This window comes from Mirounga angustirostris, unplaced genomic scaffold, assembly GCF_029215605.1.
Source record: "Mirounga angustirostris isolate CCGP_5_RB_7025 unplaced genomic scaffold, mMirAng1.0.hap1 SCAF_4, whole genome shotgun sequence".
NCBI classification, from domain to species: Eukaryota; Metazoa; Chordata; class Mammalia; order Carnivora; family Phocidae; genus Mirounga; species Mirounga angustirostris.
In genome coordinates, this window is record NW_026991712.1 from 125,549,362 (window position 1) to 125,577,144 (window position 27,783).

Here is a 27,783-nt window from a genome sequence, read left to right on the forward strand (position 1 = left end):
CTTCTAATTTTAGCTTCTTTAATTCTCAGAACATTTTTGAGCTCTCTGTTTTGCATTTTCTTATGAGTATTGCTCTGAGGAAATCACTAATCTTATAAAACCATAATCGTAAGTGATGACAAATGTGACAATCAACAGGAAACTATATCCTGTTGCTGTTTTCAACTCTTCTAATAGTTGAAATTTTACAAGTTGGTATACTTTACTCTGAGATTGTAGAATGATATATTTAAATAATTGACTACTTGGGTGCCTGGGTGGCTTAGTCGGTTAAGCTTCTTCTTCAGCTCAGGTCAAGATCCTGGAGTCCCAGGATAGAGCCCCTCTTAGGGCTCCATGCTCAGTGGGGAGTCTGATTCTCTTTCTGACCCAACCCCCTCTCATGCTCGCTCTCACTCACTCTCTCTCAAATAAATAAATAAAATATTAAAAAACTAAATGACTACTTAAAACATTTTTGTCTGTGTTTATGTTTGATATTCTTTGTAAGTCTCCCAGAGACCAACGACATACTCTTCTTAAGAGAGAAAAGAATTTTCCTGAGTGGAACCATGTCTTGAAAAACTTCAGCCTGGGCTTTTTCTTCTGTATTTTTTTTTTTTCCTGACCTTAGAAATGCCACTTACTTGGATTTATACAAAAGATGCTGTATTTTTAATGTCTTTAGAATGAGATTTTGAATTCAAGTATTTTTATTTAGTTTGGGTCCATTTATTCTCTACTGTCATTCTAATTGTTCTGAATAAAATCCACTATAATAATTTACTTGTCCCAAAAGTATTAGTGTTATATTTTATTTGGAAACTGAAAAAGTTTCAGTACTCCCTCCTCCCCTTGGAAGCCAACAACTGACTCAGGATTTATTTTACTGAAGTAGGAAATTATTTTAAGACTAACTGGACTCAAATAAGAGTGGAAAACGTAAGGATCAAAGAAGATTATAAACATTGGAAGCATAAGGGAGAAAAATGTAAAGATAATCCAAATAGCACTGTTCTTTTTCCTTTTTTTTAAAAAAAAAAAAGAGGTTTTTGGTTAGTGATAAAACATAGGCAATATTTCCAGACTACTATGGGAATTTTGTCTGTCTATATGACAACGAAAGTCTTTTTGACACCAGTAAGAGACATGTGACCATCTAAACCATAGCCTCACTTACATCTGCTTTGTCTTTTTGTATGTGACTCTTACTGTCAATCTATAGCATCCTGCATTCTTCTAGCTCCTTGCATAACTCTGACATTTTTCAGGCAATTTGTTTCAGGTTAGAGAAAAACAGTTCTTAGGAAAGGAATTAAATTGCCAGTACCAAAATAGTAGTACAATTTTGCATTGTCTAAAAGTTTCACTTTTCTTTTTATGTTTCATATCATGCCATCTGTGGCTGGTTAGCACAGTTGATTAAGCCAGTGGTTCTCAAAGTGTGTTCCTCAGATCAGCAGTTCCTGGGACCTTCCCTGGGACCTTGTTAGAAATATAAATTTTCGGGGTGCCTAGGTGGCTCAGTTGGTTAAGCGACTGCCTTCGGCTCAGGTCATGACCTCAGGGTCCTGGGATCGAGCCCCACATCGAGCCCCACATCGGGCTCCCTGCTCAGCGGGAAGCCTGCTTCTCCCCTTCCCACTCCCCCTGCCTGTGTTCCCTCTCTCGCTGTGTCTCTCTCTGTCAAATAAATAAATAAAATCTTTAAAAAAAAAAAAAAGAAATATAAGTTTTCTGGCCCTTCTTAAGACTGAATCAGTCACTGGGGTGGGGCCCAGCAATCTCATTTAGCAAGTCTTTTATGTAAAACAGATGTATGCCAATATTTGAGAACCACTGGATAATAAACTTGTGATAACAAGCTCAATCCCTGTGTAGGTCAGTTACTGTAACTTTATCTCAGGATTGCAGACTATACTCTTGTTAGGGCTGAATTGTGTCCCTTCAAAATTAATATGTTCAAGTCCTAATTCCCCAGTTCCACTGAAGGCCACTGGATTTAGAGATAAGGTCTTCAAAAGGGCAAGTAAGGTTAAAGGAGGTCACTAGAGTGGGCCCTCATCCAATAGGACTGGTGTCGTTATAAAAAGAGGAGATTAGATACTGATGAAAGGCCTTGTGAAGACCCAGAGAGAGGACAGCCACCTACAAGACAGGGAGACAGGCCTCAGAAGAAATCAGTCTTACCAACATCTTGATTTCAGGCTTCCAGCCTCCAGAATCGCGAGGAAATAAATCTCTGTTGTTTAAGCCACCCAGTCTGTAGTACTTTGTTATGGCAGCCCTAGCAGACTAATACAGCTCGTAATGAACCCACTTAACCATCTGGAAACTGTTGGTCACACAGACATCTGGCAAACAAAATAGCATTACATAAAATTATGTGGCATACACATAACATTTCTTTACTGAAAAAAAGCAATTCAAAGCCCGTTTCCTACTGGTGATAGGTCTTAGGGTCATTGTTGAATCCTAAGAGTAGTATTACTTTTACAATTGTGTGGTCTAGACTAGTATTCTCAACCTGAATTAGTAATAGAGGCCAGGTGAGCTAAGTTCAATATTTCAAAAAGCCTAATAAAAGGGTACCCCAGATAAGACTCCAAGAATATAACCAAAAAAAATATTTTTTCTAAAATTGCTGCTATGATGTTGGGTTTATTGGTTACACATTTGATAGATATATTAAAAAAAAAAAGGTCCCTATCTTACATGGCACAAAAAAATAAATTCCATGAAAACTACAATATCTAAAGATAAAAAACAAAACTCTAACTGTAGAAAATGACAGAGGCAGATATATTTATAATCTTTGAGGACAGAAAGTTTTTCTAAATAAGAAACAAAATAAAGAACCCATGAAAGTTTAGCTCTGCCTAAGTAAAAATGTAGAACTCATCTAGTATGCTGAAAGATGCCTTCAGCACAGAAGAAAATGGCAGCCTTGGAAGAAAAGTATTTGCTAACATTCATAAAAAATAAAGTCTAGTATGGACTGAATTGTGTCCCCCCTCAAAATTCATGTGTTTAAGCCCTATGCTCAGTGTGATGGTATTTGAAGATGGGGCCTTTAGGAAGTAACTAGGTTTAATGATATCATGAGGGCTGGGATCTTCATGATGGGATTTGTGCCTTTGGGACAAGGGTTCTCTCTCTTTCTCTCTCTCTCTCTCTCTCAGTCTCTCCTTTCCCTTCTATCTTCTCTCCCTCCCCTACACTCCCATCCCCTATCTCTCTCTCCACCATGTGAGGAAACAGCAAGAAGATGGCTACAAAGAGAGCTTTCACCAGGTGTCTAATTAGCTGGCACCTTGATCTTGGACTTCTGAACCTCTGGAACTTTGAGGCATCAATTCCTCTTGTTTAAGCACCCACTCCATGGTATTTTGTGATAGCAGCTCAAGCTGACTAAGACAATATCCTTAATATACACAGTCTTCCTGAAAGTCAGTAAGAAAAAAATTAACATTAAAAATAGATAAAGGTCAGGAACAGAAAATTTACAGAGGAAGTGGAAATGACTAATAAAGGTATGAAAAGATGCTAGGCCTCATTAGCAATGGGAAATATAAGTAACATAACAAAGCTAATATTAAATATGATTTATTTTTGCCAATCACATGGGTGACAATAAAAAGATTGCTGAAATAAACAGTAGGTGGTGTCAGGAATAGGGCCTTTTCTTAGGAAGAGAAGGAGAGTACACACGTTACAATGGGGCGGTTTCTATGGATATTGAAAATGTGCGTGCCCTTAACCCAGCAACCCCACAGAACACAAGAAAGGATAAGGATGTGCATATTGAAATAGTGTAATTGGAAAGAGGGAAATGACTGAAAACAAAAACAGCTCTCCTTCAATAGGAAAATTGTTATTTATAGTACACTTCTCTTATGTAAGAGTATTAAGTTGTTAAAAAGAATACTCTGCATGTACCAACATGGGTTATTGAAAAACCAAAGTTTTACAACACAACAGTATGTCTAGTAGAATCTCATTTTTTTAAAACTAAAATTATTTAGGTGTATAGTAGTACAGGATTGCCTCATTGAACATGGGAAAATTAGCACTACAACAGAAGGCATTTTGTTAATTTGAGGTTTTACCAATCAAATATTAAAAAAGAACTCAAATGTTATTAAATACAAAACTCTAAGAGTTTATATGCTTGTGTAAGTGGAAATGTAAAGCACACTTTAAATCTAAAATACAGTTCCTCTAGATTTCAGTAATTCTGCCTCTACTTTGGTATGAATAAGGATGTATATAAAATGGTATTTTCAGGGCACCTGGGTGGCACAGTCGGTTAAGCATCCAACTCTTAGTTTCGGCTCAGGTCATGATCTCAGAGTTGTGAGATGGAGTGCCCCCATGTCGGGCTCGGTGCCGGGCTCTGCTTGGGATTCCCTCCCTTTGCCCCTCCCCCTGCTCTTGTGTGCGCATGCTCTCTCGCTCTCTCTCTCAAATTAAAAAACAAACAAAATAAAAAAACAAGTGTTTTCACTTCTCATTCTATATTGACTTTTTAACTTCTAAAATTCCTATTAATTGCAAACAGCGTATGTGGCATTCATTCTGCCTTATCTTTATATTTTACAAGCTACTTAGAAGAATGAATCCTATATGCTTTCATTCCATGACTTTCTTAAATTAAAAAAAAACTTTAAAATAAACAGTTCTAGTTTGAATTATATTAGAAGGGCAAAATGAAAATATTTGACCGAATATGTAAATCATTTGTGCTGTCCACCAATTATTTTCAGTTCGCCTCCAAGGCATATCATAGTATTGCACTAACCTGCTTCCTTGAAGGAGGTAGGCCATCACCTGCTTTGGCCAGAGATGTGTGAGCAAAATACGTCTTACCTCTAGGTGGAAGCTCTAGGAGCCAGTTCATGATTTACCATGCTTTTTTCCCTGCAGCACGGCAAACAGCAACCTAGAAGACTGTGGCTGCTTTGTCACCTAAGGTCTCTGAGTGATTACAATGGGCAGAGCTCCCCTTCTGAGTGGACAGGAGCCAGGAGTGAGATATAAACCTTTGAAGGTTCATGGCACGAAGACTTGGGCGGCGGTTTGTTATCACAGACATTTCTCTGCTATCCTGACACATCTAGGCCAGTGTGTTTTGGAAATTATCAGATTCCCATCAAAATTTATGACCTGCCCAGGTGAACCCCAACAACAACAACAACAACAACAACAACAAAGGAGGCAGGAAACAGATACCAAAGGTAATAAAAGAAAACAAGTTGAAATTCTTCTAACCAGTAGCAGAGCTTGCAAACCCAGGCCTCGGGTATTTAAAAGCCGTGTTCCATTCTACCTCGGACACTGAGGGGTCTTCCAGCTGGGAGCGAAGGGGTTTGTTTTTGAAGCTGTTTTATTTATTTATTTATTTTTATTTTTTTTTGGAGAGAGGACAGGGGGGCTGGGGATTCAGTTGTCCTCGTTGTTTGCATGGGCAGGGGGCTCTGTTGGTGCCAGCATCAGAAGAGGGGTTCAAGCAGCGAGAGAGTTAGGGTAGGGAGAGGGCTGACTAGATGAAGATTCTCTTTGAGAATGGGGGTCTGTCGAAGAGGGGACTCCCATGAGCAAAAGGATGATCACCTCGGAGGAGGAGGGCTCAGGCGGCAGGAGGGTTTGGACTGGGAGTTTGAACTGCTTGTTGGAACAGGCGGCGTTCTTCCCACCAAATAGATAAAAATGGAAGTTTAGGTTCAAGAGTTCCAAGCTTTATATGACCTTCCGAGAAATAGCCACTCTTGATAAACACTAGTCCAAGTTTATTGTAAATCATCTGTTTGAAGTTTTATACTAATCAAAACACTAAAATTACATGAGTTGCACACTGATACAAGTCACAAAATATACATATCACTGTTTAATCTCATACAGTCCAGCAAGTATGAAGAACACAAAATATATTCACATAACACATTGTATCTACTGTTAAAATACCTCAGTAACAAGTTGAAGTCCAACATTATTTACCACGTGGTAAAATATTTGACACCCAGATGAAGAAGTAAGAAAATGTGCATTCTCATCTTTCATATTCTGACCTTCGTTTATTAATTTGGAGCAATGATGGTGACACAGGCAAAGCTAACAGCAAGTTTCACAAAAAGTTCATCCAGGTGTTTAGCAAGTGCTCTTATCTGGGATGTAAATTCAGATTAGACACAAAACTAAAGTGGGTTTTTCTTTTAAAGACTGAAAATGAGCAAACAAGACCATTTATTGCATAAGACAGATACATCTGTGTCCGTGCGTGTGTGTGTGTGTATGAGTTGACTTTTAGGTATTTTGCACTTCAGCAATACAAATAATTAAAAGGAACTTTCAGCCTTTAGGAAAAAATGTAGAATATTTCTACACTTAGTTAAATCCTCAGTAAAAAGTGTGATACATTGGGATGCACTTATAACTAATTATGAGTCAGCATTATCTTTGTATTCATAATCATAAAAACCCATATGCTGTTGGCTTTTTTTGTCTGTTTTTAAATTCACTAACAGAAGAAAAAGCCTGGCATTTGCAAGTCATTTGCCCAGAATAATAAATTTTCCCAGAAGTAATATGATCAAATAGTAAGTGAAGTGGCTTTGATACTACTTTACCCAATGAGAAGGGCAATTCAGTTGCTCTGACAGTCTAATAATAAATTTTAAAACAGAGCTTAAAATTTCAAAATTGGTTAACCTGGTGAACACTATTTGTACTATTTGTTTCCAGTAATCGGAACAAGTGTATTTTCACTTTGAACATTTCTATGAAAGTGGTTGATGGATGCTACACTCTATTATTCAACACACAATAAGATGCTGAACTACACTGAAATATATATAACAGAAATAAAATTCTGAAGTCAGATATATGCATATTGTGTTCACTTTATTTCATTTTCCTTGGACAAAAGGCTTAACACAATGTAAATGCATATTCTTTTACTACTTTTTTTTTTTTTTTCAATTTTTGGTGTCTACTTCTTGGGTTTAACCTCATTATAAACCAACTTAGTTGCCCTAAGCCTGTGCTCAGATAATAAAGAGAATCCTTCCAGAATATGCAGAGTGACTGCCCTGTCATTCCCTAACACCTTACACGCCCATGCATTCCCATGTATGGTAATGTCACAGTATCTCCTCACTGTAGATACATGTGGCCAGGGTGACATCATGGCAATAGAACAACCATGATGCCATTTACTTAGAAGCCTTGAGGAGAAGAGACCGGGAGCCCTGAACAAGAGTTTCTCTGCATGCATCTCCTGGGTCACAATACATGGAAATGTTTGCTACAGCATCCTATCCAGCAAGAGGAGGAAGGATGAAGCTGTGGTTCCTTGTGACTCAGCTCCCAGGACACCAACACTCTCTTAAGGAGCTGTGGGAAATAAATGTCTCCTCTAAAGCCATCTCAGTGTTCTAGGCTTAAGTGCTCTTGAAACACATGAGAACATTCCTGTAATGTAACAGCAATCACAAATTGCAATGGCTTTTTTTTTTTAAGTATATACACCGGATATTTAAATATACATATACACACATATATATATATCAAAATAACCAATATGTAATTGTCATTTTAAGTAAAAATGCACAAAAACTTTGCAAGTCCATGCCCATTTTGCATCAGAAAAACTCTTGTCTGTAACTCAACTTGGCAAGTATTTTATGAGCAACTACTATGTATTCTATATATGAGAATAACCTAACTCTGTGTGATTCATCATTTACTGGTCTTAAATTAAGAATATCATGTGCCCCTGTGTGAGTGTGTGTGTGTGTGTGTGTATTTCCCCTCTTTAAATTCACTGCAAAAAAGTGGTTTCCTTTAAATCTTCAATGAGGTTATTTGCTTAATTTCTTTTCATTTGTTCATAAGAATTTACCAAAATTCACAAAAGTTGACAACTTCCAATGTATATTACCAGTCAAAAGCAAAAATTTGTGAATATAATCATTTAAGTCTAGCTGAGACACATAGATTTCCTGGAGAACGTGAAATCAGTCTCACAGAGAAGGTTAATTTTTTAAATGGACCACAAGTAATGAGAGCAATAATTCTTTTACAGAAATACATTTCCTTACTGTGAAGCAGAACTCCCTACCCTATGTTCTGCTAGCCCCAAGACATTTTCAATGATTACTAAAATTTGGGGGGTTGAATTACACAAAGAAGCAAAGAAGTCTGAAGTATTACTGGGAAATTTGAAGAGAGATCATTATCCCCTGATCTCTTGGTTACCCATAATAATGATCACCAAATGCCTGACTAATTGCCAATTTTCCCCTTGACATAGGTAACATAGGCTCTAGAAGATGCCATCTTACAGATTTAATGAACTAGCTTTCAACAGAAATTTTTGATATGCTGTCTGTGTGTGTAGAAAGCACAAACACTCTAGCTGCAGATAGTCTTTGAATATTATATATAGATTGTGTTTCTTTTGTTCTCTAATACAGAAATGGCAGTTCAAAGTAGAACTTCTTTGCCAACATGCTTTGTACCTATCCACGGGGTTTTAAGTTCTGTTTGTTTGCATTATCTGTGCCAGAGCTTTGTAGGAACTGCTATAAGGCAAATCACCCAGATATGTGCTGAGATAGAGCCTTTGTTTCTCAAAAAATTATTTACTGTGCACTAGAACTTTCAGAGGAAAAGGAGATTATGTGAAAACTGGGCAAATCTATGACTCACACAAAAAAACCTTCAAGCAACAATTTACCTTCACAATAATACATGCAAGCAGTCATATTTGTCAACATGACAAGGATAGGCTCGTTCTAAGGAGCCTCACGAGGTCAGGCAACCTGATGGCCACACCTGGTGTCATGGAGGTCACTACAAAAAGCCACCGTGGATCCCATGAGACATGAGCGTACATACATTGATTGAAGCTACATAATGAGGGGTATAACAGACCAGACCCCACAATGAGCATGCTCCACTTCATCAGCCTCGTTTATCAGGAACAGCTGCAGAACAATGACACCCAAACAGCTATTTCCCTGTGCAAGTCAATAGAAAGATGCTCTTTGACGAATAGGACATGCAAATGCTTTAGGCTTCAACAGAGTCACTCATTCCAAAAGTGTGAATAACACAAATAAGCCAAATTTTTTTTCATTTTGACTCCCATGGCATCATCGCATCATGTTTACCTCCAGTTGACAAAAACAAGTGAAAAGATGCAATTGTACAGTGAATTTAACAAATTTCAACAGCCGAATCTGACAAAAGTACCCCCAAACTAACTGCTGAGGCCTGAATTTTCCAGTTAGGCTTTCTATCTCTATCCAATTAACTGAAATATTGACAAAACTTGCCTGAAAGTTGCCCTAGATCTACACTGCCTTACTGTCCTATTAAACCAGGCGTTTGCTGATTTATTTTCTCTGCAACTGGGGACTCAGAAATAGCAGCAACCTTTAAGGAATTTTTAATGGAGCTAAGCTCCCACACATGCAAGCTGATGACATGCACTCCACAGCAGCGTCTGGCCAGTTTGTAGAGGTTCTTAAGGACCGCCTTCCGCAGCAGAATGTACACCCAGGGATCTAAGATTTGATTCCATGTTGCCATTCGGAGAGCGAAAAGTGTTGTTTCACAGGTCTCCAGAGAATGATCTCCATTTATTCCAATGTTGGCCATTGTCACCTGCAAAACAAGCAAAATAAAATCCATTGATACAGATATTTTCTCAGTCCTATAGTTGTTTAACTTAACTAGCTAAGCTGCAAGGTATCCATTTCACATTCCACAAAGTGATGTTATTTTGCAAAACATTGACAAAAAGAAATGAACAGTAGCAGGAACATTGACGTAGACATCTGGATCCTTTGAGTTCAAACTGACATTAGAACTACAAAAATGATAACTTATATGGCAAGTCAAATGTGCACAAATAGAACGACCCAAGAGAGGACAAACACTGATATAAGTACTGACTTTTTCTTACTTTTGGGAATAGTGAAGTTCAAAGCCAACACACATGTGTATATTTCCATGAAAAAAAACCTGAAGTTTATTTATGTAAATAAATTAAAGTACAGATAAACTATAGATAAGAGGTTTTTAGAATGAATTCAGAGCATCTGATATGGGTAGATGGTGACATAAAATATCCATTCATTTGGGCCATGTAATACAATTATACCCATTGTTAAGGTCACCACAATTAATAAATCTGCCAGGCTACTTTACTCATAGATAACAGTTTTATTCTGCAAGTTATTCTATACAGCCTCTACCGCAAGTCTATGTGTATCTGTGGGCCACTTCAGGACTCCAGTGGCTGTTCACATTTAAAAGCAAAGGTAATTTTAAAAATTATGTTTTTGTTCCTCTGAGTAATCATAAAAGTAAATTAATCTAGATCTCACTCATATGTGTAATCTATAACAAACAAACAACAACAACAAGCTAAACTCACAGATACAGAGAACAGATTGGTGCTTGCCACAGGTGAGGGAATTTTGTGGTGACATTACTAGACTTATTGTGGTGATCATTTTGCAATATACACAAATATCAAATCATTATGTTGTACACCTGAAAGTAATATGATGTTATAGGTCAGTTTTATCTCATAAATCAATCTAGCAGTGAGTAGCTTTTGAGTGTTTACTATATCCAGGTATTGTGCTAGATATGAGTGATGCAGAGGTGAATATTTAGAGAAATCCCATCTAACATATGATATATGTTGCTTATTTATCTGGTTTTTATTTCTGTCTCTCATATTAAAATAGAATCTTCTTGAAAACCTATATTTTTCTCTGATTGGTTCTCTGTTGTATCCCCAGCACCTGGTATACAGTAGGGCAGTTAATATTTGTTGGGGAATGAATTAAATGAATGAAGTCCCTATGAGGAGAGCCCAACAAGAACACAAATAGTTAAATGTTGTAGCATAACACAGGCACGTAAAAGATGCCATAGGCAGGGCTATTTACTGACCCATGATCTCAGGTGCGGTTATGGAAAATTTTAAGTTTTTGCAATTTTTCTAGTGTATCAAAACTTCAATTATTCAGACTTGACTAATTTTGAATTTATAGTGATTCTGCTGTAGTTTGTCTGAATTTTCCTTGGCACTATTTTTTAAGGAAATTTAAATAAATACATAATCAAAACTATTTCTGGTGGTATGTCCAACTTCTTAGACACCAAACCATTTTCTAGAATTTTATCAACAAATATTTGCACATGAACAATGTCTCTAATAATTATACACGGTTCTCATCTAGTCACTGAAGTGGATGTTTTCACACGTAGTTCCCTTATTCTAAGAAGCAGACTATTCCTTTTCTCCTTTCTGTCAACACAGAATACTAGTTCAGAGACAGTGACTTTGGGGAATGACAGGGTACACAGAAGTACAATCCACTGATCTGCAAGTTACTGTCCCTTATAATATTATCATCCAAACACTGATCTTTGGGTCTGACACTTAAATAACCACAAAGATAGGGACTAGTTGTGAATATGAAGTTACAATCCAGCCTTATTGGATGGCGAAAAGTCCCATCGGAAGCTTTGCCAAGGGACTGTTCCATTCCATCTCCATGTTTGAGAAGTTGAACTTCTGTGTTATTTAGATGACTGGTGACTAAAGAACTAGGTACAAATGATGGATTTTTAAATACCACAGCACCTATGAGTATTTGCAAATGAGAAATTTCTTTTTTTTTTTTTAGGATTTTATTTATTCATTTGAGAGAGAGAGCATGAGCGGGGGGTCGGGGGGAGGCAGAGGCAGAAGAAGCAGACTCCCCGCTGATCAGGGAGCCCGACGCGGGGCTCGATCCCAGGGCTGTGAGATCATGACCTGAGCAAAAGGCAGACGCTTCACCAACTGAGCCACCCAGGCGCCCTGAGAAATTTCTTTTTAATTGAATTGCAATGGCAGTTTTGGAAAAGGAACCTTACGTAAATTACTGAATCCATCTCAACTAAACAGGTGACTTTTAGAATTAAATATATTTGTGGTGATTTAACCATATAGCATTCATGAAATAGAATACTTTATCTCTGCAATAGTGACTGCAAGAAACTTCTGGGGAAAAAATTACTCTTACGCAAATCCAGAAATATAGGTTTAAAAAAAACTGTAAAAAATTGAAATATAGAGGCTCTAAGAGGATACTTCTTTACAACTACGATTTTTTTCCATACTTAAATTGTATAAATGTCTACTCCATTAAATATAAAAGGTAACAATATTTCAGTCATTTCCCATTTACTGACTACTCATTAAGAATTTTTTTTTTTAAACAAGGAGGGGTTTTGGGGGGGTTTTTTTTTGTTTGTTTGTTTGTTTTTTAAGATTTTATTTATCTGCGAGAGAGAGAATGAGAGACAGAGAGCGTGAGAGGGAGGAAAGTCAGAGGGAGAAGCAGACTCCCTGCTGAGCAGGGAGCCCGATGCGGGACTCGATCCCGGGACTCCAGGATCATGACCTGAGCCGAAGGCAGTCGCTTAACCAACTGAGCCACCCAGGCACCCCAAGAATTTTTAAAATAGTATTTTGAGCATGGTAGATGATTTAGAGATAAGTAAGACAAAAATACTACAATGGGGGGAGGACAAGAGCATATGGTATTTCTTATACCCCAGCATAGAATAGCTGCATAATGTTGCCCATCCCCAAAGTATAGATCAGTGCTGCAAAATACAAACACTTGTACTTAGCAACTTTTTATTTTCTACTGGATGTATGTATTGATAGAAGATAAACCAATGACCCAGTTGACAGCACATTCCCGCCTCTGCTGAAAGACTCTCAAAGTTGCAAAGAAATGAGAAAACAGGGCATGCTGTATAGATACGGCCCCCTTTGGAATGGGACAATCCCAACCATCATACTGTATGTGCATATTTGCTCCTTCAGACCAGCTGAAGAAATGATGTATAAAATGAATAATGGGAAAAATTTTAAACTAAACAGTACATAGAGAAGAAAAAATATATACCTGAAAAATCAAAAAGTTCATCAAAATCAAGAAAGTTCATTTGTAGAACCCATGCATTTTCATTTGCTATTCCAGTCTCTTCTCCCAGGCCTGCTTTTTTTTTTTTTTTTTTTTTTTTGAGTCTGTTTGGTGGAAAGATTTATGTCAGAATTCCTAGGAATAATTGTCCATATGGTCCTCAGCTATTAGTACTTACAAAATAATGTTTTAACTTCTTTTTCTGACACTTTTTAAGGGAATAAAATATAGTCATTTATCCCAGAATACCAAATATAACAAAATGTAAAATAAATAAAATGTATATATGTTATGTCATATGTGATCCCTTCTTTAAGAAAACCTCCACAAAATGTAAAATAAGTACAATCAAAAGATATACACTACAGACCAAATAGAGAATGTACTAAGTTACAATAAAAATAAATTATTCCTAACTGAATGAAAACAAACTATACAGTTAAGAGAACATCCTTATGACAAATGGCAGACCCCTCATAGAAACTGACCACTATGAAAACACAGGCCAGCACGAGTCCAGAAGAACTGGTCATTCTGGCAGTTATGGGATCCTGTATCATGGGAAAGGTAGAAAGTCTCCTGTAAACCAGAATGTGCCACGGAGGAGTGAGAGACATAGCCATGAATACTAACAACAGAAACTAGAGCTGAGTATTTCCCTGTGCTAGGAAGCCTCTTTTTTATATATAGGTCAAATAATCTTCCTAACAACCCTGTGACATTTGCATTATCTGCATCTTACCGATAAGGAAAGTATGGTTCAGCAAGATAAGGGACCACTCCATGGGAAGCATCAGAGCCTGTCCAGGGCCTGTCCTTCTAATGACTCCACTAGACAGCCTACGGCCCCACAGTGTACTTGCTCAATCTTCTTACCAAACGTCACCCAGAGAGAGAGTAGAGAAAGCCTTCTGAGGAGTGGGAGACACTATGGGAAGCACTTGCCTGAAGGAACAGAGACCTCACAGCAAGCACACCTAGGGAAGGACACTGTTAGAATCGGTTTCAGCATCAAGAAAAGGGCATTTCCTGGCCCTATTCCTGCCACTTCTCCTGCTAACATCCCCACCCACCCTGAGGCTGTGTTGGGGAGGAAGGAGAAAACAGTGCAGAATTGAGGCCCTGTTCCCATCGTAAAAATGCCTGAAGAAGCCTTTCTCTTTCTCTCTTCAGATTAACACAGATACACACACCTTGCCCCTAAAATAGGCCAAAGATGACAAGACAGGGGCAACTAAACAAGATTTAGGATTGATGTCTCCTAGTCAGAGGGATCCAGGGAATTCTGTTCAAATTTCTTAGCGCAAAGCTAGAGATGATATAGAGTAAAAAATTATGTGTTCATGTGATCACTACCACCAAGGTACAAGTTCATACTTCAGAAAGTAAAGCAGGAATGTAACTGAACAGATTCTAAGAACAAAGGGAGACAGAATATGCTTCACTTATAAACACACAGAACTCTATATCACCTCACATGAGAAGACAGAATCACAAAATCTTAGAGAAAGCAAGAAAGTTTCCTTCATCCAGTCCCATCCTCTTTATAAAGCAGAAATTCCTTGTAGATGTCTTTAAGTATCTGGTGGAAAAGACTCAGCATGACTCATGGGAGAATCCCTTCCATTTAAACTGTATGAGTTGTTGGGGCACCTGGAGTGCTTAACTGATGGGTGCAACCTGCATAATGGATGGGTGCTTAACTGGATGGGTGCTTAACTGATGGGTGCATCAGTTAAGCACCCATCTTTTGATTTCGGCTCCGGTCACGATCTCAGGGTCATGATCTCAGGGTCATGAGATCGAGCCCGAGCATGGAGCCTGCTTAAGATTCTTTCTCCCCCTCTCCTCTGCCCCCCCATCCATGCTTGTGCACACTCTCTCTAAAAATAATTTAAAAAATAAACTGTGAGGGCGCCTGGGTGGCTCAGTTGGTTAAGCGACTGCCTTCTGCTCAGGTCATGATCCTGGAGTCCCGGGATCGAGTCCCGCATCGGGCTCCCTGCTCAGCAGGGAGTCTGCTTCTCCCTCTCCCCCTCCCCCCTCTTGTGCTCTTTCTCTCTCTCACTCTCTCTCTCAAATAAATAAATAAAATCTTAAAATAAATAAATAAATAAATAAATAAATAAATAAATAAATAAATAAACAAACTGTGAGTTGTAGAACATTCTCTATCACCATGAGTTGAAATTTACATATTCTAGTTTTTGTCTCCAGAGCATCATGGAATAAATGCTGTCACCTTTTCACATACGTTAATAACATTAACTTCTATTTCTCCATTTCTTCTACTGCTCCTCATACAACATGGCTTGCAAATGCCTGGCTGTCCCCCTCTTATACACTAGTTTCTTGATCTTCCTTTAAAAAAAAATGCACTGGGCGCCTGGGTGCCTCAGTCGTTAAGCGTCTGCCTTCGGCTCAGGTCATGATCCCAGGGTCCCGGGATCGAGCCCCGCATCGGGCTCCCTGCTCAGCGGGAAGCCTGCTTCTCCCTCCCCCACTCCCCCTGCTTGTGTTCCCTCTCTTGCTGTCTCTCTCTCTGTGTGTCAAATAAATAAATAAAATCTTTAAAAAAAAATAAATAAATAAAATAAAAAATTAAAAAATGCACTGGTCAGAAATAAAATTTACGCTCTCTATATAGTTAAACAAGGACAGAGCTCAGTGAAACAATCATTGCTTAAAATCCAGACAAACCACTCCTATCTGTGCCTCCAGGATTATCTCAGCTAGTTTCTCCTTTGAATAGGTCCTAGCTCCCAGTGCATTACAGGATATAAGCTTCTTACTTATTAGATGTACTCCGAGTGAATATGTGGAACAAGACAACCCTCATATTTCCCTGCTTATTTCCAAATTATTCAGACTTATATGTATGGGTGTATAAATATTTAGACATAAATATGCACAGTTACAGTCCCGTACCTGTGACTCTGTCTTAATGGATTTGCTTTGCGGTATAAATATTGAATTCTGGAGCCTCAGATATCAAACCCAGGGCAGGAGCCCTGTACATGCTCTTTGATCCACTCACATGATGTCTCTCAAACCCTCTCAAGTTTGCTGTTTTATCACTTAAAAACCAGACCATTCTATTATGGGCTCCTAACTGGTCCTCCAGACACAATTTACTTATTCACTTATTTCAATTTGTTCATTGTATTTGTCAAATATTTCATAAATGGCACAACACATCATTTTCTTGTCCTTCCCTCACCAGGAAGGACATGTCTAAATCCTCCGCCCTTCCCAATCCCAACTTCTCCAAGAAGCCTTCCCTGATCTCTCTATATCTCATAAACTCCTTCTACACTCCCCTTACACTTGCCACCATTCCATTGGCATTGATAGACACCAGATCAGTACCATGTGTAAAATGTATTATAATGAGAAAATGTCTGCATAATAGTCCTTCGATTATATTGTGCCTTATGTCTTTAACTTCTTCAAATCTTTCTCCTCTACTTTTGACAGGATAATTGGGAAAAGACTCCCACAGTTGAGATGAGAAAGACAAGAAGAAACAGGTAGTTTCAAGTGCAGAATTTTGGAGGATTAAGCAGAAAGCAGGCTAGGCAGCCTCAGATTCAAGAAGTCAAGGATTTACAGTGAAAAACAAGAGAAGTAAATGAAAGCTTACGTGGACTCGTGTTTCAAAGACTGCCTCCGACTCTGAGACCATTCATCTCTAGCCTATCCGAGTGCCTATGTACTTAAGATTAAAGGAACCTGCTACAATTAAAGTTAGTTTAAAATTTTTAATTTTTTTAAGGTGATAAATCATTTATTTTATTGTTTAGGGAAGGGTCCCTAATCTCTGGTCAAAACTGAGAATCATTGTGGAGGGTAAAGAGCAGAGGCGCAGATGCAGAGATTCCTACCTGGCCAGATCCCAAAAGGGTTTTGAGGACCTAGAAAGGGCAAGGGGGGTGGGGATATATTCAAAATGCTACAACAGAGAGTTCTGTCTTAGAGGTCCTAATCTGGGCTAAAGGGCTTCTGCCATCCCTGCACCTCCTGCATAAAATAAGTTGTTAGACTCAACAGCTAACACTGATTAGTCAGTGAGATTGATTTAACTCTAGAAAAGCTCTGGCCTGCCATTGACTGTTCCTCTCTGTGTGACTGCTCCAGCCACAGGGGAGAGTCAGGAAGACCAGACCAGTCCACTAGGGTGACTTAGGCCCCGTAGGAACGATGGAATTCCTTTGCCCTAACATGTCTTCAAGAAAGGAAAGAAAGGGAAGGGAAAAGTCCTGTTGGCAATTTATATACTTTAACTATTTCATCCTCACAAAATTCCCAGGGATAGTTACTATTTTTCTGATACTGCAGGTAAGAAAACAAAATCACAGAGACATTAACTTGCCCAAGTTCCCACTGCTGGTAAGTGGCAGAGGCAGGATTTAAACCCATCTACCTGGCTTCAAAGCTTCTGATCTTTTACTAAACCATTCCCAGTAGTGAGACCAATAATTGTATATTTATGAACAAGATGATAAACCGAAAATAATAACAAACATTTATGAGTACTTACTATGTTCCAGACGCTGTTTTATTTATTTTTTAGAGATTTTATTTATTTATTTGACAGACAGAGAGAGCACAAACAGGGGGAAAGGGAGAGGGAGAAACAGATTCCCTGCTGAGCAGGGAGTCCCATGCAGGGCTCAATCCCAGGACCCCGCGATCATGACCTGAGCCAAAGGCAAACGCTTAACCAACTAAGCCATCCAGGTGCCCCCAGACACTGTTTTAATATTTTACAACTATTATCATATTTAATCCTGTTAACAACTCTTTGAGGAAAGCAGTATTATCCCTACGTCAAGATGAAAGAGCTGAAGCATGAAGAAAGAAGTTAAGTAATTTGCCCAAGGTCGTAGAACTAAAAAGTGATGGGGTCAGGATTTGAAGAGCTGGAGCTGGTGAGTGAGGATGCGTGTATTTGTCTCCTTGGCATTAGTAGGTCTCATTTTTAACTCACTAGGTTTTTATTTCTTTCTGCCCATATCTGGTGTTCTTTCTAGCTGATTCTAGCACTTTTTCACCCAGTATTTCTATTAATGCACTTTCACTAGTGTCTTTTGTTAAAATCAGGAATGTATGCTATTAAATACGTTGCTCCAAATCTCTCGTGCCCAGAACAACAGATGTAAGTGACAGGTAGGTCAGTTGGGTCCAGTACCACTCAGCTGAGGTGTCCTCCAGAAGCATGATTGTCAAAAAGACGCAAGGGCAAAGGAAACCTATCTGTCCTGGAAGGGAAGGATTTTTTTAATTTACTAATAGATATAAAGTGATGCAGACAATAAGACAAAACTCAGCATCCTTTTTTTTTCTTCATATCTACTCCACAATGAACAGCATAATTTTCATTTTAGTATCCTCTTTCATCATTTGACTGGTCTTCAGATGTCCTTTGGGATCCCGTTTATTTATTTATTTTTTAATCCACACTTGTAATTGTTACCCTTATTCTACCATTTCTGTTCTTTGACACTGATGAAAATAAAAAATCAATAGGCAAATTTTTTAGATCTTACAAGAAAAACATGTGTATGAGAATATATGTGTTTGTTTTTATGTTCTGCCTTGTTATAAAAGTCGTCTGAGGCATTTTACTTTGATAATTTTTTTTAAAAGATTTTATTTATTTATTTGACAGAGAGACAGCGAACACAAGCAGGGGGAGTGGGAGAGGGAGAAGTAGGCTTCCCGCGGAGCAGGGAGCCCGATACGGGGCTCGATCCCAGGACCCTGGGATCATGACCTGAGCCGAAGGCAGACGCTTAACGACTGAGCCACCCAGGCGCCCCTGAGGCATTTTACTTTGAACTATGCTTTTAACAGCACTGTAAACTCTGGTTCTTTCTAGCTGTAATTATCTACCTCAAACCCATAGTTAAGCTAACAAACATGATTATGCTTTAAACATTGGCAATGATAGACACAGAAGACATTTTCATCCTAATCAAGAACTTTTTAACTAACATGTCATATCTAAAGTAATTATTAGCAACTCATCTGTGAGTTAGAGAGAACAGACCTAGTCGGAAATTAGTCATATTATGGGAGCCACCTGTTTCAGAAACAAAAGACTACTTTGACTATTGGCAACACTGTTTCAACAGCAAAAGCAGACTGTAGAGAAAGGTGTTTCAGTAAACATCTGCTCTGAAACATATTATGTTTTTCCAAAGAGAAATTTCCAACTGGCAAAATTCCTTTATTATTACAGAAGTTCAGAATTTCTGAAGCATTCTCTAAGTTCTAGGACAATAATTCATTAGTTAATGGGAATTTTTAATGAAATGAGTGTCCCTTTAAAAATAAAAAGATAAGCATGATCTATCTTTCAACTGTCTCAGCAGCAGATTCCACAGCTCCATCAACGCCATCAAGAAAAAGACTTTGTCTGTCTTGTGGACTCCTTTATGCTCAGTGCCACACTCCATACTTGGTACATAACAGGTACTCAATAAATACCAACTGAAGAAATAAATGAATAAGAAGAAATTTTAGGGTCCATGGAGGCCACAAACCATAACTATCATTTTATACTGTGCTGGGCTAATAGTTGGTGCCTCACTATTAATTGGCATACAACCTTCTCTATAATGCACAAAACTATCCCAATTTACTTCCATGGCCACATGGCCATCATAAATGAATAGCTTTCATCAAGTTTATGATACCATTATGTTCAACATCCAATAGAAGACAGATTTAATGGGTTGCGGGATCTTAAACAGGGTAAGGAGGGGATCTTTTTAAATTCATTTTATTTTACTTATTTACTTACTTATTTTTGGTAAGAGACTAAGTTATTTAAAGTGGTAAACGTGGGCCTTGAAAGTTTAGTGTAACCATGTCACTGATGTATCTTTCTGGTATGATTTTAGGGATGCAATTATGATGGCATTTTTGCATTCCATTAATCGTTACTTCCCTCAGGCTTCAAAAAGTTAATCATGTACTGCTGTAATCAATGTAATAATAATCATGTAATCAGCAATACTAATAATTTTTTAAAAATAATAAATTGTACTAAATTCTTTTGTTAGTTACAGTTAAGACTGAGACCACCAATCACTGTCTAAAAATCAATTTTATTAAAATATGAAAACTTACTACCTTATGCCATCTAAATTTCTAAATAAAGATTCCCACAGCTTTTTTTAGAAAATCACAAAAATCCAACTTTTAAATAAAAAGAAAATTTTTACAATGCAGAATATATAGTTATTAAGTAGAGCTGATGTTCTTTCTGAAAAAAATTACTAATTGCCAGATTTCTTTTACCTAAGAATTCACAGTTGCTAATATGAATTGTATCTGCTGAAGTCTAGGGCTTATAGTAAAGCCTAAGAAAACTTTTGAGAATGTGTCAAAGAGGTCTACTAGAAAGGATACATCAGCCATAGTATCATTTACCCTTAACAAGGGGTTCACGGTCCTGCAATATCTGGCTTTCATGAAGCAGACTGAGTCCTCTAACTATTTTATGGATAAGTCGTGGTTATTTTCTACAATGAACACAAGTTCATTCCATCCCTTTTAATGAGTTACTGTAACCCACCCATGAAATGTCCTCTGATTCACTACTAACCCCATACTTTTGCTTCACTGAAGGCACCTCATTCCCATTGCTCTCACAGATCACGATGTTGGTCAGGAGTACTTCCTTGTCATGCTCCTGAGTGAGATATTGCTCACTGCCTCACTCGTAGCTTGCTAAACAGTATGTGGTCATCCCGTTCTTTTCCTTTGTCCAATCTTGAGGACCTCTATTATAAAAAGCCAGTGGCCTGGCTTCATTCCAATAAAATCACTGGTGTTTTTGTCCTGCATCTTGATGTTCAGGAAGATCTGTAGGTGAAACTGTTTGGAACCCTGGATATCTGGAGCAAACGGGGTGTTAGGGCTATATAAGTTATACGTGTCAACCGACACCACACATGTCAATCATTCCTGCTGACAAATGACACCAAATAAAGCAAAAGGCAAAAGCACCAGCACATGCCTAGTGGGCTTCACTCATCTCCTGTCAGACTATCTCTAGAAATGAGTCATGCCTATAGAGGACGTTCAGGAATGCTCCTGCCTCCTGGGATCTCAGTATGGTGTTGAATTTGATGCCACGTTAACCCTGTACTTCAGCAGCCTCTCAGAAAAAAGTATCGGTTGTCTTCAATTTTTTGTCACTGAGTAAGATATCACTTTGAAATAAAGGTCTAGCAATAATTTTTTAGTTCCAATGAGTAAATTAAATTGTGTATAGTTCTTGTTAGTTCTTGCAGTACAGAGCAGGACCTGGGTGGGGTTTTTTTATTCATTTATTTTTGTTTTTTAAAGGCGTATTGTCCATCTGATATAAACAAGTCTTAGTAAGGGGGCACCTGGGTGGCTCAGTCGGTCAAGCGTTGTACTCTTGATTGTGGCTCAGGTCATGATCTCAGGGTTGTGAGATCAAGCCCCACATTAGGTTCCGTGCTACCCACCCCACCCCTCTCTCTCTCTATCCTTAAAAAAAAAAATAATAGTCTCAGTAACAAACCAATGTCAACTACATTTCTCCTTGGTATAATCATTATGTGAAAAATTATTATATAAGCATATTACCAATTCCAAAAGACTGCTCCCAATTTATAACTATTGAATTGGAAGAGTTTCTAAGATTTCAAAGCAACAAACAAAATTTTGTTATATGACTTTTAGTGTTGTGGTATAATAAAGAATTTGGCTGGCCATTGTCCCTGATTCCTGGGAGGGAACGTCTAAAACATTGGAATTTCCTAAATGATGGGTGTGTCTTTATTACTCATGGTGGGCCCCTGAAATCATGGGTGTTTGTGCTAATGAGGTGATTCCTGGTAAACCCCTAGGTAATTTCAGGATGGGGGCAGGCCATGGTGGAAAGACCACTCATGTAATTACAGATGGTCCCTAACTTATGATGGTTCAACTTAGGATTTTTTCAACTTTATGATAATACAAACCTGTACACATTCAGCAGAAACCATACTTCAAATTTCGAATGTTAATCTTTTCCCAGGCCAGCCATATGCAGTATGTTCCTCTCTTGTGATGCTGGGCACCAAGTGGCAACAAGCCAAAGCTCCCAATCACCAAGGTAAACAAATGATACACTTATAACTACCCATACAACTGTTCTGCTTTTCACTTTCAGTACAGTATTCAATAAACTACATGAAATATTGAACACTTTATTATAAAACAGGCTATGTGTTAGATGATTCTACCCAAATGTAGGCTAATGTAAGTGTTCTGAACATGTTTAAGACAGGTTAGACCAAGCTATGATGGTCAGTAAGTTAGGTGTATAAAAAGCATCTTTGACTTACAATATTCTCAACTTACAATGGGTTTATCAGGACATAATCCCATCATGAAGTCAAGGAAAATCTGTGATGGGTTGGGGATTTGAGCCACAAGATGTCAGCCTGACCTCCTGGAGATTGACATGGTCAATGATTCCATCATTCCTGCCTAGGTAATGAAACCCAGTAAAAACTCTGGACATTCAAAGCTCAGGTGAGCTTTCCTGGTTGCTGCTACAGACTGATGTACTGGGAAGGTGAAAACATTCTGAAGACATGGAAGCCTGGTGTTGGGGAATCCTCCCAGATCTCACCCCATGGGTCTCTTATTTTGGCTAGCCTGATGGGTATCTTTTACAATAAAGCTGTAATCATGAGTATAGTATTTTCCTGAGTTCTGTGAGTCATTCTAGAGAATTAATAAATCTGAAGAAGTAGTGGGAACTCTTGATTTTGTAGCCAGTTGGTCAGAAAAGCAAGGGGCCTGGGAATCTTCAGGCTTGCAGCTAGTGTCTGGAGTGAGGGCAGTCTTGAGGGAGACAGTGCCCCTAATCTGTGAAATCTGAAATAACTCCAGGCAGTTAGAATCGGAATTGCATTGCAGGTACCTTGTTACAACTTTGAGTATGTCAGAGTGACAAAGGTGAAGTAAGACTGGAAGTATTGCAATAGCCCTGGATTGCTCCAGTTTAGGCATCCTGATATTGATCTTGCATGTTGGGACTGGATACCATTTTCATACCATTAAGAAGATGTTGGGAGGATATACATGAACTTTTCAATTAAGCTGTGATGGTTATCCCAGGTATAACTAGTAGTAAAAAAATTCTCAGCATTTTGTTCAAAGAGCAGAATTTTGAATGGAGTTATAACACAGTCCCCCTCTGATTGACATTTAAGACAAATATTCTATTATAGAAAAGATTAAAGGTTGGAACTGGAAAGGACCTTAAAAATCATGTGGCCTAATTTGTTCATTTCACAGGGAAGAAAACAACCAAGGCCAAGGAGATCAGTGATTTGCTCAATAGCTATTTAACATCCAAGCTGGGACAAGAGAAGATCTGCAATATCTAAAATCATACTGTGATTCTCATGCTCTTTGTGGTAAGACACTGTTCAGGAACTAAGGCAGATAAATCCTAGTCAGATTGTCTTGCCACTGAGAGAGACAGAAAAAAATAGCATGCAGAGGGCACCTGGGTGGCTCAGTTGGTTAAGTGACTGCCTTCGGCTCAGGTCATGATCCTGGAGTCCCGGGATCGAGTCCCGCATCGGGCTCCCTGCTCAGCAGGGAGTCTGCTTCTCCCTCTCCCGCTCCCCCTTCTTGTGCTCTTTCTCTCTCTCACTCTCTCTCTCAAATAAATAAATAAAATCTTTAAAAAAAAATGGCATGCAGAATATAATCAAATGTCTTGTCTTCTATTGATCATTAAAGTAGCACTTTTAATGTCTTCTTTACATTTCTGCTGACAAAACATAATAAAAGGGGTAGCCTATGCAGATATTCATCATCCTAGAAGCATTTATAAAGCATCTATTATAAATCAGTACTAGGCATTTAGAGATGTCAAGATGAATTATTGGGCCCCTCTTTTCTAATGGGAAGACCTTCATCCTTCATAAAAACATAAATGCAACTGTGTAAGTCCTGCAATCAAGACCACAAGGGAGCACTGTGAAGAAAGCTGTGAGTATTGTGGAAGGGACTTCTTTGACTAACTAAGGGATTTGGCCCTTATTCTGCAGACATGTCAGATCATTAAAAGATTTTAGGCAACAAAAGGAAAACCAAACTTCCCTATTGCATACATGGGACATGACCTTGCCAACTTGCTTGAAGCTCTCGATAGGAAGGCTTATCTCGTTGCTTTCCTCTCTATATGGCTCAGTGCCAACAGTGGCTTTTCCAAAGCTGTAAAGAAGTTACACCTCTCTAACTTTGTATTCTTCAGCCTCTATTACAGAAGTCTTGTGACAAAGAATGTAGAATTGATTCTTTGTCTGAACAATGAAAACCCCATTCTATAATTCCTGGCTCAAGTGAGGGGCATGAAGGAACCTGAACCACATAGAGAGAATCAGGCACCCACAGCTGAGATGTAAGCACGTTCGAGGACAACCCCTCACACCTCCAGCCCCTTGAGTGGCCAAGGCACTGTCTGAAGGGAAATGCAAGTAAGAGACTCTGGCTGCAGAAGTCCTTCCAACATGAAGCTCTCCAATTCTATAAGGAACAGCAGAGGGAATGTTGCTGCTTGTACAAATTTTTGCTTCTCAAGATTCCAAGGATTCAAAGTGGTACAGTCCATCAAAACATACAAATGTAAACTAATCATACAAAAATAATATATTCATCTAGAAAATACAAGAAATCTTTGTTGAGAGGCCTGGCAGTTGAGAATATCAGTTTTATTATCAGACAAAGCCAAACTGAGGGGTATCCTACAAAATAATGTGAGAACTTTTCAAAAGTGTCAAGGTCATGACAGACAAGGAAAGACCAAGGGAACATGACAATGAATGCTATCATGACAATATAATGTTGGATCTTGAATTGGACACTGGAACAGAAAGAAGACATTAGTAGAAAAGCTGTTGATCCAAATAAAGTCTTTACTTAAGTTAATTACATTGTACTAATGTGATTTTCTTCATTTTGACAATTGTACTACGGTAAGGCAAAATGTCAATATGAGAGGAAACTGAGTAAAGGATATGCGGGAACTCTCCATAATAATTCTGCAAACTCTTCAGTACATCTAAAACTATTTTTTAAAATTTTTAAACCTTACACTTTTTTAAAAGAAATATAGATTTTAGAGTCAGAGTCCTGGGTTTAAAACATGGTTCTACCACTTTTTAGCAATGTGACCTTGAGCAAATTCCTTAATCTCGCTGTGCCTTAGTTTCCTCATCAGTAAAAGGGGAATTTAAAACAATTTTATAAGTGAATAAGATTAAGTAAAATAATGTATTTAAACCCTCAGTATTGTGTCAGGTACATAATAAGTTCCTAAAAAATTATATCAAGTATTTGCTTATGAACATGACCATAATTATTATACTTGTCATTACTATCATTGTTATTATTAGGATTTCCTGGTTCTGGAGTCACTTCAAGAACTAATAAAAGTCCAATACTACTGTAGATAGTACGTATTTATCCTTTTCTTCATTTTGTTAGAGTGGAGTAACCCTGCTCCAGTACGTTCTGGGACCAACTAAATCAACCAGTCTTGCGTGTGTGCAGTTGCTGAGTGTGGTGTGAGTCGGGTGGGAGTTGAAAGGGACAAGTACAGTGATAGAAAAATTCTTACTAGCCTCATCAAGCTATATCATTCTCTATTAATGAGCAGGTGATTTTATAGCAGCAGAAAGGCATCACCAACACTAAGCAATGCATACACTGCTTATATGCTGTCAGTTACAACTAGATCTCTGTGTGCCAGAAGTGTTGCTGAGATTTTCTCTTCAGAAATCTGGTGCTGATACTTTTGCTGGATTGCATGCCACTCTTAGATATCCTAGGTATACAGTTCCCAAGAGTTAGGAGTGTACCAGGATAATATGTGAACTAATGAATTACCATGAATGAAATAAATGAAATGAATGGGGCGCATGGGAGGCTCAGTCGTTAAGCATCTGCCTTCGACTCAGGTCATGATTGCAGGGTCCTGGGACTGAGTCCTGCATCAGGTTCCTTGCTCAACAGGGAGTCGGCTTCTCCATCTACCCCTCCCCCCTGCTCATGATTTCTCTCTCTCTCTCAGATAAATAAATAAAATCTTTAAAAAAAAATGGAATGAATGAATGAAAACCCTCTGGATCTCTTTTTTAAACAATGACATGCAGACAGTCCCCAACTCATAAACTTTAGAAATATCACTCATTTATAAGTTACCGTTTAGAGCTCACAGATTATAGCTCACTGTAACAATGTAGAGTCTACTTATTGTGTAAGCGAATTTAAAATATTGTGCCACTGACACAAAAAAATTAACTGAAGTAAAATTCTGTTGCAATATTAATAATCAAAAGTTTTCTAAATTGAATTTTATGTCACATCTGAATGCTATACAGAGCTCCAACTTCTGGAATACCTATTTCCTTGTTAGTCCAAAGGTACTCATACTTGTCTTTCACATTCTCCTTTCCCCCAAAACCTGTTCTCCAAATCAGACTTCTAATCACGACCGCTTCCACATGAGCTTTGAATCGAACTATTTCTCCTCCTTCCACTGCTCTAAGGGACTTACCCCTAAGACTCACCCTCTAAGGGGCGCCTGGGTGGTTCAGTTGGTTGGGCGACTGCCTTCGGCTCAGGTCATGATCCTGGAGTCCCTGGATCAAGTCCCTGGATCGAGTCCCGCATCAGGCTCCCTGCTCGGCAGGAAGTCTGCTTCTCCCTCTGACCCTCCCCCCTCTCATGCTCTGTCTCTCATTCTCTCTCTCTCAAATAAATAAATAAAATCTTTAAAAAAAAAAAAAAAAAGACTCACCCTCTAACAGTATTATTGCATAATTTAAAAAGTAAGTGAAACTTCTGGGAGGGAGTTCAATCTTTTTGCAGGGCAATGTGGTAAAATATATCACAAGTCTTCATCAGGTAGTTCCCCTTGAAAATACCAATTCTATGTCTACGAATACCAATTCTAAGTCTATGAATCTATTCTCATCAAGTAAATAGAAATAGTGTGCAAAAATCCACAGGATGCTCATCTCAGTGCTGTTTATAAAGTAGGAAAATAGAATCAGCCCCTAATAAAATTGGTTACAGTATACCTACACAATGGAATAGCTTGCAGTTATTAAAATGAAGTTGCCTAAGAATGCTTACAGATAAAATATTTATGTTATAGTTTAGAAAATAAAGATGACAAAATAATAGCATTTCAGTTTGACTAATATAATAATTATCACAATAGCTAAAACTTACTATGTGCCTTCTGAGACAAGTACTACCAATATTCCCATTTCGATGATAAAGAAAAAGAGACAAAAGAAAGTTGATTAACTTGCCCAAGGTCAAATCATTAGTAAAGATAATCTGGTTCCCAAAGTCATACTCTTAATACAGTCTCTCTAATACATGTGTATATGCTTTGAGAAAAGCATGGAAGTATATAAACAAAAATGGAACAGTACTTAACAGAGGCTGGGTATGTACTTGTGTAAAAAAAAAAAAATCTAAAATGGCTTCCTAGGGCGCCTGGGTGGCTCAGTTGGTTGGGCGACTGCCTTCGGCTCAGGTCATGATCCTGGAGTCCCGGGATCGAGTCCCGCATCGGGCTCCCTGCTCGGCGGGGAGCCTGCTTCTCCCTCTGGCCCTCCCCCCTCTCATGTGCTCTCTCTCTCTCATTCTCTCTGTCTCAAATAAATAAATAAAATCTTTAAAAATAAATAAATAAATAAAATGGCTTCCTAAAGATGCCCCAACCCCAGCTGAACCT

General features: G+C 38.3%; 1 protein-coding gene across 1 annotated transcript in view; it reads right to left on the reverse strand.

Moving 5' to 3' along the window:
- Positions 1–5,747: 5,747 nt before the first annotated feature.
- Positions 5,748–27,783, reverse strand: part of PTGFR (prostaglandin F receptor) — a 45,140-nt gene continuing 23,104 nt past the window's right edge. Inside the window, exon 3 of the mRNA XM_045897335.3 lies at positions 5,748–9,648. Coding sequence (XP_045753291.1) covers positions 9,346–9,648 — 303 coding nt within the window. The 3' untranslated portion in view covers positions 5,748–9,345. The remainder of the gene's footprint in view (positions 9,649–27,783) is intronic.